The sequence below is a fragment of the Mus pahari genome, chromosome 14 (genome assembly GCF_900095145.1).
Source record: "Mus pahari chromosome 14, PAHARI_EIJ_v1.1, whole genome shotgun sequence".
Taxonomy (NCBI): Eukaryota; Metazoa; Chordata; class Mammalia; order Rodentia; family Muridae; genus Mus; species Mus pahari.
Window position 1 is genome coordinate 66,249,283 of NC_034603.1, and position 17,928 is coordinate 66,267,210.

The 17,928-nt window shown below is 52.7% G+C and overlaps 2 protein-coding genes across 2 annotated transcripts in view; one reads left to right on the forward strand and one right to left on the reverse strand.

Moving 5' to 3' along the window:
• Nucleotides 1-1,435, forward strand: part of Thra (thyroid hormone receptor alpha) — a 23,922-nt gene extending 22,487 nt beyond the window's left edge. Inside the window, exon 9 of the mRNA XM_021213827.2 lies at nucleotides 596-1,435. Coding sequence (XP_021069486.1) covers nucleotides 596-846 — 251 coding nt within the window. The 3' untranslated portion in view covers nucleotides 847-1,435. The remainder of the gene's footprint in view (nucleotides 1-595) is intronic.
• A 2,856-nt stretch (nucleotides 1,436-4,291) lies between these two features.
• Nr1d1 (nuclear receptor subfamily 1 group D member 1) lies at nucleotides 4,292-11,689 on the reverse strand. Its single transcript, XM_021213825.2, has 8 exons — nucleotides 11,031-11,689; nucleotides 8,127-8,471; nucleotides 7,743-7,831; nucleotides 7,503-7,647; nucleotides 6,543-7,186; nucleotides 6,059-6,244; nucleotides 5,410-5,620; nucleotides 4,292-4,779 (listed from the first exon to the last, which is right to left on the reverse strand). The coding sequence occupies exons 1-8, from the start codon at nucleotides 11,059-11,061 to the stop codon at nucleotides 4,580-4,582; spliced, it is 1,851 nt and encodes a 616-aa protein (XP_021069484.1). The 5' UTR covers nucleotides 11,062-11,689; the 3' UTR covers nucleotides 4,292-4,579.
• Nucleotides 11,690-17,928: the final 6,239 nt, after the last annotated feature.

The window sequence follows — 17,928 nt, forward strand, 5'->3', positions numbered from 1 at the left end:
TCTTCTTCTTCTTCTTCTTCTTCTTCTTCTTCTTCTTCTTCTTCTTCTTCTTCTTCTTCTTCTTCTTCTTCTTTTTGTATTTCCCCAGTGTCCGTAGTTATTTTATTTTTTTAAATTATTTTATTAGATATTTTCTTCATTTACATTTCAAATGCTATCCCAAATGCTATCCCAAATGTCCCCTATACCCTCCCCCTGCCCTGCTCCCCTGCCCACTCACTTCTTGGCCCTGGCGTTCCCCTGTATGGGGCATATAAAGTTTGCAAGACCAAGGGCCATCTCATCCCAACGATGGCCGACTAGGCCATCTTCCCATTCTTCTTCTGTTTCCAGCTTCCCTCTCCTCTCTGCCATCTCTCGATTTCACTATCTTCCTATGGATTGCTTCATGGCCGCAGCGTCCCTCCCTGAGCCCCAGCCACCTCCTCCTGCTAGGTGGCTGCTACTACCCTCGTCCCTCAGTGCTATTTTCTTCCCTTGATCCCTCCCAGTCTCTCTGCCTCAGTATCCCCTCACGCCGTCCATCCCTCATGTTTTCTCCTGAGGCTTTCCTAGACCCTCTTGCCCTCACACCTCCTGCCTTTCCTCCCCACAGACCGCTCCGGCCTGCTGTGTGTGGACAAGATCGAGAAGAGTCAGGAGGCCTACCTGCTGGCGTTTGAGCACTACGTCAACCACCGCAAACACAACATTCCGCACTTCTGGCCCAAGCTGCTGATGAAGGTGACTGACCTCCGCATGATCGGGGCCTGCCACGCCAGCCGCTTCCTCCACATGAAAGTCGAGTGCCCCACCGAACTCTTCCCCCCACTCTTCCTGGAGGTCTTTGAGGATCAGGAAGTCTAAAGCCTCAGGCGGCCAGAGGGTGTGCGGAGCTGGTGGGGAGGAGCCTGGAGAGAAGGGACAGAGCTGGGGGCTGAGGGAGAACCCCCATCTCTTCTCTCCTTCCTCCCGTCCTTGGATAGATGCAGCTCCCATACACCCCTGCACTGCCCAGCCCCCTCAGAACCTCCAGCCCTTGGACAGGGCCATAAATGAACTTGCTATGAAAGGCAGTGTGGGAGGCTAGGACCCAAGTTCTAGAGTCTCTGGGACCCCCAACCTCTAAGAAAGTAGGGGAAGGGAAGAAGAATTGAGAGGGACGTGCCATCTTGACTGTAGGGTCAGGAGGAATGAGGACTAGGGGCAGGTGCCCTTACTCACCCCTATTCACACAGAGAGCCCTGCCCAGTTCCTTGACCTAGATTTCCCGTCAGGCCACAGGTCTCTACTTCCCCCAAATACCTGGGTCCTGGATGCAAAGGACAGCTTGGCTTGGCTTGGCTTAGCTCCTCCCCTGGAGGCTAAAAAACAAAAAACAAAAAACGGTGGTCATCCTAACTGCACTTTGGAAACCAATTGAGGGGAGAATATAAATGAAGAAAAACTAGAGAGAAAAAACAAACAAAAAAACAAAAAACATAAAAGAAAAACAAAAAGACAAAAAAAGAGAGCGTTAGAGAGAGAGAGAGAGAGAGCGAGAGATGATATTAAGTTATTAGCTGAGGCTGGCCCAAGGGGAAGGATTTCCCCCCCTCACCCCCGCCCTTCCCACCCCCATGCACTTTGAGAGCTGCCCTTCCGACCCCCAGAGAGAAATGCCCCAGGCAGACCTACACAGGTAGGGCTGTCGCCCAGAGCTGTGAGAGGATACAACAGGGTCCCGGCAACCCCCTTGCCTTGCCCCCCACCCTTGTGCCCCTTTGGCACCGTACCCCAGTACTTCTGCTCTCTGCCACTTGTGCCCGCTGAGTTCCATCTACCTCTCACGCTGGATGCCAGCTGGCCCCTCACCAGCCTGCCCTGTTGCCCACACAGCTCCCCTTTCAAGTGCCCAGCCCCAGGGGCCTCCTGTCCCCCTCCTCCTATACCTTGGCACCCACACAGGAAAGACTGTGGCCCGGGCCTCCTTCCCTCTTCATATCCTGCAGTATTAGCTACAATCCAGATGCTGCTGTGTGGGGGGTGGGGTGGACATGTGTGTCTCCCAGAACCTCCACCCCTGTGGGACTCTTGTTTCCTGTCTGTCTTCGGGGCTCCCTTTGCTCTCCTTACTGACTCCCACTGATGCACTAGCCAGACATAGGGCAGGTTGGCATGCAGTGGGGGGTGTTTCTATCAGTGGCACTTAGCTGGGGCCCAGGGGAGGAGGCAGTTGGCCCTCCTCCCATTTTTTTTTTTCTTTTTCTTTTTTTTTTTTTTTTTTTTTTTTTCTATTTTTTTTTTTTTTTTTTTTTTTTGAAGCTCTTTAGGCCAGCCGCCCCTCTGCCCCTGGGAACCCCTCTCCCCTCTTCTTTTCTAATTCAGGGACTTTGGCTTGAGCCACCTCCCACCCTTTGGTGAGGAGTGCTCTGTTGGTCTGCACTTGGGTGAGCTGCCTCCTCCTCCTCCTCCTCCTCCTCCCTTTGGCTAACAGCCCACTCCTCTGCAGAGAGAGAGAAAGAGAGAGAAGGGAGGAGGTGGCCCTCCCAGACTGGAAGGGAAGGGAGGAGGAGGAGGGACAGAGCAGACCAGTGGCCCTGGGCTCAGGGCTGCGTGTCGGCAGGGATGGATGGGTGGACATAGATGCCCCCCGGAAGCCATGGGGAATGGGGCAGGGGGCGGGGGAGGGGTGCCAGGGCTTCCTGCGCTTTGCACTATTGGGGCAAAAATGTCTTAAGCAGTGGGGAACCTGCCATCCCACTCTGACCCTCAGCCTGCCACAGCCCCTACACACACACACACACACACACACACACACACACACACACACACACACACACGGAAGGCAATGCTTTGCTGTTCCCAGGCAGCGTCCTCTGCCACTGTTCAGGTGTTCCAACTGGGCAGAGGGCCTGGAGGAACGTCTCCTGTCACCTGTGCATGTGCCTGCCCCATTCCTTGGGGCCCCTGGGCCACCTGTGCTATCTTCGTCTCTATCTTCTTTTCTCTCTCTCCCGGGGTACTGATTTCTGTATTCCTCCAGTCCCATGGATAATACTCTCATACTTCCCTTCCATACCCGGGGGCTCAGTGGAGTTCCTGACCTGCCTGCTGTCTCCCTTCTTCCCCTGACTGCCCTCCATTCCCATTCTCAGCCATAGGCATGGCCTCTTATAGGCACTTGGGAATTCCCCCTCCCCCAATCATATGAGCTGTGAGCCCCTGCCCCTCAGCCCTTCCCCTCCCCCTCAGTGATGTGGAGTGTATGTGTGTGTTCCTATGTGTGAGTGGATGAGTGAGTCTATGTTGTGGGAGGAGCCAGAGAGACTCAGGAGTGCCACGCACCTGCTCTAGAGAGGCAGTCGTCCCAGTCCCTGCCGTGGAAGTGGGGGACAGGGCCCTCTCCTGGGGGCCATTGGTGCTAATGGGGGGATGGCCTTGGCATGGGTGCTTGGCATGCCTTCCCCCAATGTTGGCCCGGGGCACTAGGGCAGGCCGGGTGGGGCAGCAGGTGCAGTATTGATGGGAGGAGTGGGTTGCTGGGAGAAGGTTGGGGGGGCCAGGCCAGGACAAGGGGGTGCCAGAGCCATGACCACTACCCTGCCCTACCACTGCCTCTCCATCTCAGTATTCCCCCCACCCCCATCACTTATAACACACATACCTCATCCAGCCTCCTCCCTGCTCAGACTTGGGGAGGGTGGGGGAGGAGGAGCCCCTACCCCTTCCCCGGGTGGTGGGTCTACAGGGCTGGGAGAGAGCAGGGCGTGTGACACAGACACCGTCCGTCCGTCCATCCGTAAGGGGGATATTACTTCCTGCCCTAGGAACTCCTGGGTGGAGGGGGACACTACCCAGAGGCGCTACTGAATGTATGAGAAGCTGGTGCTGAGGTGGGGGAGGGGTTGTGGCTAGAAACAGGGAAGGAGATAGGTCCTTTCCCCAGAGATGGGTGGGACCTGCAGGGGTGACTTGAGGGGCTCCTCCTCCTGCCCCACAGTTGACAATCAGTATGTCTGTTATGTGCGATTTTTTCACCCCGTTGTGTTTTGGGTCAGGATTTTAAAGAAAGATATTTTTATGGTAATTGTTGCTCGTCTATTTTACTATATATTTATGTAATAAATATATGATGAAAATAACCCCCTTGGGCACCCCCCCTTAGACTTGCGTGCTGTTTCCCCATATATTCTCCCATCTGCTGGCAGAGTACCCACCCCACAAACTGACCAGATGGAGAGGTGTCTTTCCCCCCCTCCACATCCCCCTTGGCAGTAGTCCCCCACCCCCACCCCCATTCCCCAAACGAGCACACATCACAGAAGCCAGCTCAGCTGTGAACTATTGGATTTGAGACAGGAACAGAACAAATCGAGGGGCCAGAGGAGGGTGGGGAGAGCAAGAATGGTTTAAATAGGGGAGGACGGGAGCATGGCGGTGGGGGTGGGGGAAGAGTTATTTACAAGAAGGCTCAGGGGGCCAGAGGCTCATCTTGGAATATTTTATAACAATATAAATAAGATTCTGGTTTGCTTTTCCTTTTCGTCTCGTAAAGGAGAGAGAAGTGCAGAGTTCGATTCTGTACAAGGGGGCAGCGGCAGAAGGCCGGCCGGGCGGGTCACTGGGCGTCCACCCGGAAGGACAGCAGCTTCTCGGAATGCATGTTGTTCAGGGTCCGCAGGTCCGGCAGCTTGAGCAGCAGCTTGGTGAAGCGGGAAGTCTCCGAGGGCCGGTTCTTCAGCACCAGAGCCCGAAGAGCCCGCAGCAGCGTCTCCTGGAGCTGCTCCACCGAAGCGGAATTCTCCATTCCCGAGCGGTCTGTGGGGAAGACGACAGCAGTGAGACGAGCTCCCTGAGCTCCTCTTCCTCTGACACGGAGGACACGGAGGTCTGCGAGGACCAGGCAGGCAAGGCAGCCTCTCCCCGAGGCCCCTCGGAGGGTGAAGGGAAAGGAGAAGGAGGGCGCTACTCCTTCTCCCAGGGGCCTCTGCCCTAGAGCTGGGCACGCCCACACGCTGGGAGCAAGGCCACAGGCTGGCCACCTCCCACTCCTCAAGCCCACCCTCCTACCCTGAGCATGCCACATGTGGCCAAGCTCCCTTGTTATTTGCTCTGTAGTTCTCTCTGCCTGGGATGCCCTTCCCCCTCTCTATGCCTGGCAGTTATCTTGTCCCTTTGAGGCCCCACATCAAGTGTCACCTCCTTCCCCAGCTCTCCCCGGGCAGAAATAGTCGTCTGTGCTTACTTGGTTCATGCTTCTTGTGTGACACTTCTCGCTGTTTTATAATTAGTCGGGCATGAGTCTGTTTCCCAAGCTAGACTGTGTCTGAATCATGTCTGTAGCCCAGTGCCCAGTGCTGGGCCTGGCATAGAGTAGGTTCTCCATAAAAGGTATGTTGAATTGAACTGCGTGTGCCTCCTCCAGGGTCAGGGGAGAGCTTGGCTCACCTGCAGAGACGAGCACCACCGCGGTGAATAGGCCCAGCTCCTCCTCGGTAAGCGCCAGGGAGTTGAGCTTCTCACTGAAGTCAAACATGGCATTGAGCAGGTCGCCCATGCCCATGGCACCGAGTTCCTGCAGACTGTAGGTTGTGCGGCTCAGGAACATCACTGTCTGGTCCTTCACGTTGAACAACGATGCAAAGCGCACCATCAGCACCTGAAGGAGAGGATGGTCATTTTTTTTTTTGAGTGAGGTGGGAGGGGCGTTTTGCCAAATGACCCCTAGACCCCTCTAATAACTTTGAGGAATGTTTCCTTAGATTGCCAGTAAGGGGGGTCAGTCTCTGATTGGTCAGTGAGGGATGCAGGTGGGAGTGCTCGCCACTTCTGGAATGTATTTAAACCAGCTCCGGTCTAGAGGAGAGGAGAGTGTGTACCTTAGGTTACTCTGATGCACAGAGTTTGGAGGCGACACCAGCCTAGAGTACAGAAGTCCCACAGACTCAGAGGTGCCGTGCCGGCGTTAAGAGTTCCATCCCCTCAATCAGAGAGCTAATACAGGACCAAAGACTCTGGGAAGCTCTTCCCACCCCAGCCACCACACTACTGGGACCTTCCCACAGTCAAGAGCAGGGAACATAAAAGTACCGCTCACCTCAAAGGTGCCGGCCTTAAGCAGGGTCACCTGGTCATGCTGAGAAAGGTCACGGAAGCCTGGGATGTGTTTGGCAAACTCTACCACCTCCCGCACGGCAGGCGTGAAGCTCATAGAGAAGTCTTCCCAGATCTCCTGCACGGTCCGGCCGCTGCGTCCATGGGGATACATGTTCATGGGACATGCCTAAAAGGAAAATAGAGTAAGGAGGGGCATGTTAGCTGGGTGGGCTCCCCAACGGGATTGGTTCCAAGTACTGTCTGGGCTAAGAGCTGTGGCCCCTGGAAATGGGTCTCTCACCTACAACGGTAATCAGGTGCCAAACGGTGATTAAGGATTCCCAGGCCAAACCCAGACTTCAGGGTAGAATGTCCTTCCCTGGACAGAAGTCCCCGCCCTCAGCCTCCAGGAACACTGGCTGTCTTTCTCTAGGCCCAATCTTCCAGGCCCCCTCCCTCTCTCCAGACTGGCTCCATGCCCTCACCAGCAGAACATTCTTGGTGTTGCCTTGCCGTAGACTGTTGGCAGGTGCCTCCCCTTCTGGGGCCGAATATACGTGGGTGGGGCACAGACGGTGCCCATTGCTGTTAGGTTGGTGGCAGCTGTGGTGGGTGGAGCCAGAAGGCCAGGTAGGAGGGTAGGAGGAGGGACCCTGGCGTAGACCATTCAGCGCTTCATTGTGACGCTGAGCTGCCAAGAGGCTGTTGTCATTGGGGGCAGACGGGCATCCCTGACTCTCCCAGCGGTGTGGAGTTGTAGCTGAAGGGCTACCCGATGCGTGATTGGCATTGAAGTTGCCAGGTGAGGTGCCTAACTTGTCATGGGCATAGGTAAAGATTTCTCGATGGGCCCGGGCCACCTGGGATATCACATCCTCCACGGTGGGCTCAGGGCTGGGGGACCTGGGTGGTGTCAGCTGTTGTGGGAACTGAGAGAAGCCCACCAAAGGTGTAGGGGCTGGTGCAGGAGGAGGTGAGGGGCCCATGGAGCCGGAGGTGGGGTGCGGAGTAGACGAGGTCTCTAGAGGGCACAGGCTGCTCAGTTGGTTGTTGGCCAAGTTCATGGCGCTCTGCATCTCCGCAAGCATCCGTTGCTTCTCTCTCTTGGGGATGCGCCCAAAACGCACAGCTGCAACGGGACGAGAACCGTGTCAGGAAGTCCTGACAATACTCACATGCGTCTCTCCCTTCCTTCCTCCCGAAAGGGCAAGACCCTAAAAGCCTGGGGTTCCACATCAAAACTGAAACCAGCAAGGCCACACCCATTCAGAGGCGTGAAAGGAGATGACCAGGGGAGAGGTTAGCACCTGGTATCCTCCATGTAAACAACAGTCACAGTACCATATGTCTCAACTTAAGGCAAATCTTTCTTAAACGGAGGGATTAAGGCAGAAGCTGGGTGGAAGGAACTGGGGCGAGGAGGAGATGTGGGAATACTGCCTTACCATCTCTAGACATGCCAACGGAGAGACACTTCTTGAAGCGACACTGCTGGCAGCGGTTGCGATTGATGCGAACGATGGAGCAGTTCTCGTTTTTCAGACACCGTTTGTACTGGATATTCTGTTGGATGCTCCGGCGAAAAAAGCCCTGGAAGGCAGCAGGGGCGACGCATGAATGTCTTCATCTAAGCTGGGCCTGTGCATCCACCCCCTGCCCAGGTCCTCAACTCCAACCCGCCTCACCTTGCAGCCCTCACAGGCATGCACACCGTAGTGGAAGCCTGAGGCCACGTCTCCACACACCTTACACAGTAGCACCATGCCATTCAGCTCTGTGGGAAGAGGCAGGCAGAGGGTAAGCAGAGAGGCCTGAGCGGCCGGAGATATAGACTCTTTCTGGGCTCAAGGTTCTAGGAGGGGAAAGCTGAGGGGCTCTCACGTCTAAGTGATTGGACTGGACTGGATAGGAGCTGGTACAAACTCTTAAGAGAAATTCCAAAGGCCAGAGCACAGACCCCCACCCCCTCCCACCTCCCCAAGAGTAACTCTCAGATGGAAACCAACTCTATCAACTGAGTCTGGGCACACTTCCTTTCCCCCTACATCAGCTGGGCATTATTGACTTACTGGTAATGTTGCTCGTGCCCTTGCTGGGGGACACTCGGCTGCTGTCTTCCATGGCCACTTGTAGACTTCCTGGGGGGCTCCCATTATAGAAGGAGGAGGAGGAGGATGAAGAGGATGACGATGATGCAGAAGAAGGGGAGCTATCATCATTGAGACTGGGTGGCACACTGCCAAAAGAGCGGGCAGGGTCCTGGGTGAGGGAGCCAGTGGGTGATGGTGGGAAGTATGTAGGACAACCTTGAGTCAGGGACTGGAAGCTGCCATTGGAGCTGTCACTGTAGAGGGACTCCGGGCTGGTCCTGCTGGGGGAGGAACCACTAGAGCCAATGTAGGTGATAACACCGCCTAAATAAGAGAACACAAGGGGAGAGTATCAACCATCACACCTGTCATTCAAGGACACCACACAGTCATCACCAGAACAGTTAGACCCCCTAACCTTGGAGTAAGAAGCAATTCTCCCACACAGACTAAATATAGCATGGCCGGTCAACCTAGTCATTATTAGAAACTCTTTATCACATGCTACTTATGATAAACAAGTCCCCCCCCCCAAAATACCCACGGGCATTCAGCTTCTGGTTTGGGTGGGAGGTGTAACTCCAGTGGGCCATCTCATACATGGGAACCCCCGAGCTAGCTGCTTTCTGGGGGAGTACTGACAGCAGCTAGGGTATTAGTTACAAGACTTGGGGATGAGATGGGCAGCTGACAGCCGTTCACACACACAGAAAAGCTAGCTGCTCGTTCTACACCGAGACCTTCCCAGTGATGGACCCTGCAGCGTGATGATGGGTAGCTAGCCTAGTGCGAGGAAAACGGAGGTGTACAAATGTAAACCAGTCACCTTTCTTTCAAACCCAAAGACATATTCTCATAGAGTACTGTAGGGAAGGACTCTGTTCAGCCTGGCTCTGGCCTCAGAGCAATGAGTCCCAAGAGACTTAGAAATGTGATAGATAAGACTCAGATGTGTTGCAGGAGATGAGGAGAAACAAATTATCCATTCTGGGGATTTAGGAATTCCCCTTAGGTCTCAGCCGGGTGGTAACTTTAGCTCTGTAGCCACTCAGCCAGCGGCTTTGTCCCTCTGGTTACATTGCCCCTCTGGTTACATTGCGGGCCAGGTGATTCTGCTCCGGTGGTGACTTGTCTGCCACACCTCTGCCAAGCACTTAGCCTGGCCAGCCATGGGTGGAGTGGGGAAAGGGGAGGATCCTCAGACACGTGTGTGAGGTGACACATGCCATGCCACCGAGTCTACAGAAGCACATGTCTTGCTCACCCACTGACACACACTAAACCAGGCAGGGCAACCTTAAAATAGCTCAAGGTTGGTCAGGGTGAACCCTGCCTGTAAAATAAGTCACAGAATGGTTACCCGGCTATGGTTTCACGGCTGGGTTGGAGGATGGGTTATTTATGCGGACCTAAATGAACTTGACCTAGTTAATCCTGAAAGAGGGCATGAGAAAGTCACTCAAAAAAAGTCTTCCAACTTTGAAGTGAGGGGCACTGCTCAAAAGCCCCTAGCGCTCCATCTAGATCTGTATCGCTACTGATTAGCTTTCCAATATAGAGGAAATCAACTCATCTCTTGGTCTCAGTTTTCCTTCCTATGAGGGAGAAAAAAAAAAAAAAAAAAAAAACCAAAAAACTGAGGTGTTCTAAGGTGTTCATGTTTGGGGGGGAGAAGACGTTCATGGCAGGCAAAGTGATATTTGGGGAACAGTAAAACTTTGGAGATGAACATGGAAAAGCTAGATCTGAATGCAGAAAATGGATGTAGGCACGATTAGAATAAAGGGGAATAAGAATGATCTGGTGTGAGGTTTAGCTGGGACGCATAAACTTGAGGCCAAACAAGTCAGGGGTGCCCCCATATTACTCAAGTCTCGGTCATAGAGGGTAAGGGCCAGGCAGTCTGAGAGGAAAAGAAGCCAGGCGGGGGCGGTGAGTCAGCTCAGCTTCACCCAGATCTAGGCGGAGAAGGGTGGGGCGGGAGCCCGGCCCTCAGCTGGCCTCACGTCCCCGCTCCACGTGTGCCCCTCGCACGTGGCACCCCAACGAGGAACCCCGGAACTCGAAGCACCGCCTTCTCCGCTTCCCTTCTGTCGCAAGGAAAACCCCGCCCTCGCCCCGCCCCTCCCGGGCGTCCTGGGTCGTAGGCTGGCCCTAAAACCAAGCTGGGCCGGGACAACTGAGGGGAGGAGAGAAGGCAACACGCGTTGCTCCGGCAACTTGAGGGGCGGAGCTCATTATGTAACGAGGCCGGGAGGCAATGACCAATGGGATAGCGGCCCCGGCTTCTACTGAATGAAAACAAATGCAGCACGTGGGCCCGGCTCTGCAGCCATGTGAGCCCTCCCCAGGCTAAGTCGCTGTGGGTGCCCTGCCTGGAGATGAGTCCCAAGCACCCGACTCCCCAAATGGAGCTCCCTACTGCCGCTGAGGATTCCCCTCCGAGGTCTGACCCAGTCGCGCAAACCCACCAGCCCGGATCGCCCCGCTGCTTCCCAGACTCCCTGGAAGTAGGCTAGAACTGGAGAAAAGGGAAAAGAGACAGGCATACTATAGCTGCAAGGTGTGGGCAAATGGAGGGGGGGACGTGTCCGGAGACTGCTTGAAAATGCTGAGTCTCCCTAAACTCTTCCACTCGCCACTGGTATCCACCCTCCATTTCATCTGCCCTCGGACTGAGGGGAACTCAGGGGGTGGTAGTGATGTGTTTTAGGCACATTCCCAGCCAGAATAACCCTCCTTAGAAATCCTACCTAGTGGCTTTCATCTTAGCACAGTAACAAACACTAGCCAGAGGGAATCCCCAATCCCTTACAAAGTTCCTCTCATAAGCCCTGGATAGAAATGGGGACAGTGACAGAGCAAAGATAAGACTCTCAGTACCTGTGTTGTTGTTGGAGTCCAGGGTCGTCATATCTTCACCAGCTGAAAGCGGTCATTCAAACTGGACCTTGACACAAACTGGAGGTTGTGATGGCCTCTCTCGCCCCCTGGGCAATGGCTGAGGGAGACGAGTGAACCCCGCAGTTCACAATCAGGATTCCAGGCACCGAGCAGTAAGGTCTTGGGGTGGCTATACTGCAGCCCTCCAGAAGGGTAGGACGCTGAGGTAACTGAGATCTGATTTGCATGGGAAGCGCAGACAATGTGTGTGTGAAGAATCAGCCTGCAGCAGTTCTGGCTATAAGGTAGCAAGGAGAGTCGGGTCTCTGCAGTGCACCGGATGCCACTCCTGAAGGCTCCGCAGTGAAGCAGGGTAATGAATCTGGAGCTCCGGGTGCAAAAGTCCCAAAGGGAGAGAAGCTGCAACCAGGAAGTAAGTAGGTGATGGAGAAATGAGGCACCAGACGCAAAGAGAGACGTGTGCCCTGCTACGTTTCCTCAGCAGTAATATTTCACTCTGCCAATCTCAACCGCCTTTTGCCCGAGCCTTTCCCTGGGACAGAGGGCTCTGCGCAGGCGCCAGCAGCCCAGGGTTCCCGGGCCGCACGCGGCACTGGAGCAGGTACCATGTGATTCCAGGGAGCGCCTCGTGCCCCAGTGACACACTTTTCCAGCAGCCGGCACGTTGAGCTCTATGCGCCTGTGCACCGCCAAGATTCTTGGGATTTGTAGTCTACTGACAATGTAGGTGGCGCGTGCCTGTTCCTTTTCTGCTTTGCAAAAGTGCTTGCTGGCAGCGGGGAGGAGCTGAAAGTGGACTGGGGTGGGGTTTTTCTGAAGAGTCAGGGTGGCGTGTTTGGAAAGCCTTGTATGGCAAGGGCATGTGAATTCCTGGGGAGGGCCTGGCAAGCTTTACTGCTCCGTGGAAGATCAAAGCTAAAAGGCCCTTTCTGCAAACCTAGCAAACGTGAGAGCTTCACGTGATTGCAGAACTGACCTCACCCTGAGGTTAGTGGTGACAAGGGCGAGAAAGACAAGCTGGGAGGAGAGATTTCCCTTAAGTCAAGAACTTAAGCAGGTTTTTGCTATGGTGACAAGGTGGGCGACAAGCAGTGTAAATAAAACCCCTTTCCCTTCTTCACCCTAACCCCAGCCCCCACGGGTAGGACTGGCATAGCACGGGGATATCCCTAGGGACTCCCTGTTTGCTTATATGACACCACACTGCCCACTCAAGTGACTTTGGGGTGAGTCATTTCCCTTTGTCTGGGAAATAAAAAGGAGAACAAAGGGAAAGTGCTCTGAGGTCCTCATGGAGAGAGGGGGTCTGCACCCTGCAGGGCTTCATGTTCGCAGAAGAAGCCCACAGTTTAGGGAGGACATGAAGATCTTTTAAACAACCCCCCCCCCATTGGCAGGGTGTGGTGGCTCATGCCTGCAACTACCTTTCTTGAGAGGCTGAGGTAGGAGGTGAATTTGAGGCTGGCTTGAGTAGCAAGCCCCTACTAAGCGAGGAGGGGATGAGGATCTTCCATCCTCTTACCCGAAGAAGAAAAGGGACTGGCTCAAGATCAGGCATTCCCTGCTTATTTCTTGTGACCGTCCCGGAGACGGTGGATAGATGAGCAGATGAAGCACTCAGCATCTCTTTCAGAGCAGCAGTCGGCTCAGGAGTGACAAATACAGAGGCCTGGTGGAAGGGGTCTGTCCTCTAGGGCTTGGGTTGTAAAGAGAGATGGACAGCTATTTTCAAGCAGTCGAGTAAGCCTCAGCCAACCTGCTCCTTTCTCCAAGTCCTCTGCAATCTCGGCACTTGGGGGTACGGGGTGGGGGTGCCTTTTTTTTTTTTAACCTGAAGCCTTTTTCTACTTGCTCTTAGGAAACTCCAGAGAAATACTAGAATCCTGGGAAGCAAGCTACCTAGGAGGCAGAGAAAAGCATACGGGACACTGGCTTCTTGGGAAAACTGAGCCAGGAAGACCACTTTGAGCTCAGGGATTTGAGACATAAACAACATGAGAACCTCAAAGCTGGAGTGAGGGGCACCAAGGGAAAAGAAAGCTGAAAGTTAAGGTCAATGATCTTAACCGGGTTAACTACTGATCATCTGAAGGCTAGACTTTAGCCCTGTTCCCTGGCGCCTAACCGGCTTGGAAAAGAGGGCGAGCAAGCATCTCCGGCTGCCCTGGCCCTTGGGTCCAAAGCTAGGAAGCTGCTGCAGAGCACCATGGGAGGAACTGGGAGGAGCTAAGACAAACAAGGCCAGAGGCTTTTCAGGAAAACTTGGTTTTGAAGTCAGCCTCCCTCCTCCCAGCCAACCGTGTGGAGGGAGAGCTAGGAGGTGAGCTGCTCTGTCCCTGGCTGCCTGCTCTTTGAGATCTTTCTGATTGGCTCAGAGCCAGGCAACCCCTCCACCCCACCCCACCCACCCAGGTATCTGAGGACTGCTCAAAATCCAAAATCCATCCCTTGGTGGTGTCTAGACATTCCACCCCGTCTAGTCCCAGTATTGCCTCTCAATATCGCTTACTCCCCTGCTTTCCTTAGTTGCTCTGGGTCGTGCCCCCTCCCCCCGCCCTCAAGGCCCTCAGCTCTGTTTGCCACCGTGGTGGTCCTGCCCACGTCCTCTTGCTGAGAAAATTTTCATATCAGGGAAGGGCCAGAGATGAAGACTCCCTCCTGGAAGAGGGAACTAAAGCCCAGAAATTCATCCAGCCTGACCCTGCTCTTGGCAACGAGCAAGGTTGTTTTGTAGTCTGTGTGAGGTATGAAGCCAGAGGCTGGGAGGAAGGGAAGGAGGGGCCATTAGTTACATCGACCCCATTTCCTCTCCACTTCATTTAGGGCTCCTCCTTTTCTCCCTGACAAAGAGTTTGGTTTTTTTGTTTTTTTGTTTTTTGGTTTTTTTTTTGTTTTTTTTTTTTTTGAGACAGGGTCTACTTCTGTTGGCTGGCCTTGCATTTTTAATCTTCCTGCTTTCTGCCTCCCAAGTGCTGGGGTTACAGATGTGTTACCTAAACACCAAGTCAAAGAAGTGTCTTTAAAGACTCCTTTTGAAGTAGGTATGCCCATATGAGCCCACTTCCACTGTGTGTGTGTGTGTGTGTGTGTGTGTGTGCGCGCGCGCACACGCGTGTGTTCCAGAGAATAAAATGAAAGGTAGTGCTTTTTCATAGCTCTTAAAAATTCTATTCTGAGCCGGGCGGTGGTGGCACACACCTTTAATCCCAGCACTTGGGAGGCAGAAGCAGGCGGATTTCTGAGTTCAAGGCCAGCATGGTCTACAAAGTGAGTTCCAGAACAGCTAGGGCTACACAGAGAAACCCTGTCTCGAAAAACCAAAAAAAAAAAAAAAAAAAAAAAAAAAGATTCTAACCTGTAAACTGTATTCCTTTCTCTATCAGGAACTTCTGGAAGAACAGCAGAGGAGCCAGGGAACCAGGGCCACTAAAGGAATGTGTCAAAGGGGGGTGGGGACTAGAGTAGATGTGTGACCTCTCTTTGCCCTAAACCTTGGCTTAAGAAAACAGGTGGAGGGGTTAGGGAGATGGTTCAGTAGTTAAGAGCAATTGCTGCTCTTGCAGAGGATCAATTTCCAGCACCCACATGGCAGCTCACAACCATCTATAACTCCAGCTCCAGAGGATCTGGTATAGTTTTCTGGCCTCTGTGGGCACCAGAGACACACATACACAAGGGCAAAATACCCATACACATGAAATAAAAATTAAGTTAAATACAAATAAAACAAGATATACCTTATAGCCAGTATGATGGTGCCTGATCACGCCTCTAAGCCAAGTAGCCTAGAGCTGAGGCAGGGGGATTACTGTTTGAGTTCAAAGTGAGCCTGGGCTACTTAAAGTTCCAGGCTACTGATTCTTGGTGACAACATGAGACTTGTCTCAATCAATCAATCAATCAAAAATCTCTACTACAGCAACCATACATCCTTCCCCTCCCACCAGCCAGCCAGACACATTCTAGCTTAACACATGCACACCTATACAAACTCATAGAGACACACATAGACACATATACACACACATATATATAAACACACAGAGACACACACACATGTATGTAAAGCCAGTCTTAGACCCCAAGAGGTCAGACCCAATGACTAGCACTCAATAAAGTACATCCCTGGAACCCTAGTGTGGGTACTTCCACTTGGTTTCTTTGAAGTCTGGGATTCTGAGGAGTGACCTCACTATTTAGAGGTTTTGTTGGATCCTCTATGTTCGTGTTTTCAACTGTGTCCTTAGTTTTCCCAGGATTCTTTGAACTGGAAAAGTCATCACAGATAGAAAACCAGGGCTGGAGAGATGGCTCGGCAGCTAAGAACACTAACTGCTCTTGCAGAGCACCTGCTTTCGGGTCCTAGCACTCACATGGTGGCTCACAACTGAGTGTAACTCCAGTTTCTGGGAGGATCTGATGCCCTGTTCTGTCTTCCTCTGACACCAGACATGTATTTGGTGCACATATATCAGACAGACAGACAAAACACATATACACCTAAAATAAAAATAAAAATAAATAAATAAGAAGCTGAGCCATGGTGACACACACCTCTAATCCCAGCACTCGGGAGGCAGAGGCAGGTGGATTTCTGAGTTCGAGGCCAGCCTGGTCTACAGAGTGAGTTCCAGGATAGCCAGGGCTACACAGAGAAATCCTGTCTTGAAAGAAAAATTGTTTTTAAAGAAAAGTAGCAAAAGGAAAGATGGAGGACTCTAAGCTCTGACTAGAGCTCCTCTGTATACTTCTGAGCGGCTAGGGGTTTATGATCATGAATATAAACATCACCTTTACATGTGTATGTGTGCACGGAGTCTACATGGCCAGGTGGGTATATGACCCAAGATCTATTCTCCTTGACAGCAGGTTATTCTGGCAGAACAACACCCTGTGCAGACCTCAAGTGTCCTCAGTCTTGGGCAGACTGCTTGACTGACTGACTTGAGGGTGGGTCCCTAATGAAAATAGGTCAAGCTTCAGTAGCTGCCTTCCCATCCCCCTCCTTTCTCACCAAGGACTCATTGCCCAGGCTAAAAACCTGTTGGCCCAGGTGATGCAAACCTGGGACAGAAACCCAGAAACCTGGGGATGCCCCTGAATCAGGGACTTACAAGAGAGGCTCATTTCCTGTCCTTCTGGATCATTGTCCTGGTTTCTAAAAGGCTGGCTTTCCCTATCCCACCCAAAAGTCTTACCATTGGGGGAGAATCCCAAGACAGGAGGCACCAAGTCTGAGTTAATTTGTTATTGTGAAAACCTGAGGAAAGAGAGAAGATAAGGCGAGATCTAGGCAGGCCTGGCTGCATTCAGTGGGTGCGTTTTTCCACCTTTACTGGACCACAATTCTTTCCAAGGAAATCAGAAAGTAAATTTCTTATTAAGTACCAACTGTATGCCAGGCGCTGTGCTCAGATCCTTATACACATGATCTCCTTTGATTTTCATAGCTTTTCAGGGCAGTAGGTCACAGTCTTATATGTTAGAGATTAGGAAACTGAGACTTAAGAGGTATTTATTAACCTGGCCAGGGTGCCAGAAGGGACTAGGAGATTTGTCTTGAAACTCTATTTGCAGAACAGGACCAAAGAGGGACAGCATGAATCGATCGATATTGGGGGTTCACTTGCCAGGCTTGAAGGAGAAATTCAGCTAGCCAGATTTCCCTTCCCAGGGAGACTGGGCGCTGGAGGGGATACAGCCCAATCAATGATGGCGCTGGCGCTGGGCAGGAGGTGCAGCACCGAGGGGAGCGTCTGTTTCCTCCCACACAAGAGCCTTGGCTTCCCAGAACCTCTCCTCTGACTCCAGCATTTCCTCTTCCCTTAAACTCTTTCTCCATCCTATGTTCCCATTATCTGGTTGTAGAGGGTAGGAAAGGCCCAGAGTAGGATGCAAGAACCAAACCAACCAGCAATTAAACAAACAAAAAGAAACACACACACAAACAAACAAAACAGGGAGCTGGAGAGATGGCTCAGCAGTTAAAAGCACCTCTTCCAGAGGTCCTGAGTTCACTTCCCAGCAACCACATGGTGGCTCACAACCATCTGTACCAGGATCTGATGCCCTCTTCTGGTGTGTCTGAAGACAACTACAGTGTATTCATATAAATAAAGCCTTTAAAAACAACAAAAAAAGCAAAACCAAAATTTCCTCGTGGACTGCTCCAGAGGCGAGGGACTCAAGCAGCCATCTGAGTTCTTTATCAAATTCCCTGATCATGGGGTCCTCAGCTGATGATGAATGGGAACAAGGCCGGATAGGCCAGGGCCCTGGGAGCCTCTTGGGGGCTTCCTTCCAGGGAATTGTTAAAACTGGGTTGATCTAGGCATGGCGTTCTTGCCTTTGATCCTAGCTTGGGGGGTGGAGGTAGGTGGGGCTGTTTGCGGTCCAGCCCATCCTGGTCTGCACAGTGAGTTCTAAGCCAGCCAGTGAGACCCTGTCCTAATAAATAAATATGTGAACGAACGAATGAACGAATGAATGAATGAGCTGGGGTTTGCTGGAAGTCTGGAAGGCCATCTAGGACAGAAGTTGTGACATGACCCTAAAGGAAAGATGGATGATCGGGCCTTCCCATTTATCTGCCTGAGAAATGTGTACCTTTAAGGCCACCATCCTGGGTCCATTGTACCTTAATGCTCTGAGAACTCAAAGGAGGGGTGGCCTTCTCTGAGCCCAGGATCTATGTCACATCCCAGGATCTGGTAAAGAGTCCACCTTCCCAACTAGGGAGACAGTAGTGTCTAGCATATGTCACCCTGATGTCTCCTGTCCTGCTGTACCATTACTGTAGCCCACTGGGGATACCATCTTCTAAGCCCCTGCTCCCTGGTTATCCGTGAGTGAGTTGAGTCCCTGTGGACTGAGGTGC

Bases quoted from the DNA above. Each gene is read 5' to 3' on its own strand.
- Nr1d1 (XM_021213825.2), bottom strand. From the start codon at position 11,061: ATGACGACCCTGGACTCCAACAACAACACAG. The intron at 7,187-7,502 runs GTAAGGCAGTAT...GTCCCGTTGCAG, and splicing joins CGTTGGCATGTCTAGAGATG to CTGTGCGTTTTGGGCGCATC. The intron at 4,780-5,409 runs GTGAGCCAAGCT...TCTTCCCCACAG, and splicing joins GGTGGTGCTCGTCTCTGCAG to ACCGCTCGGGAATGGAGAAT.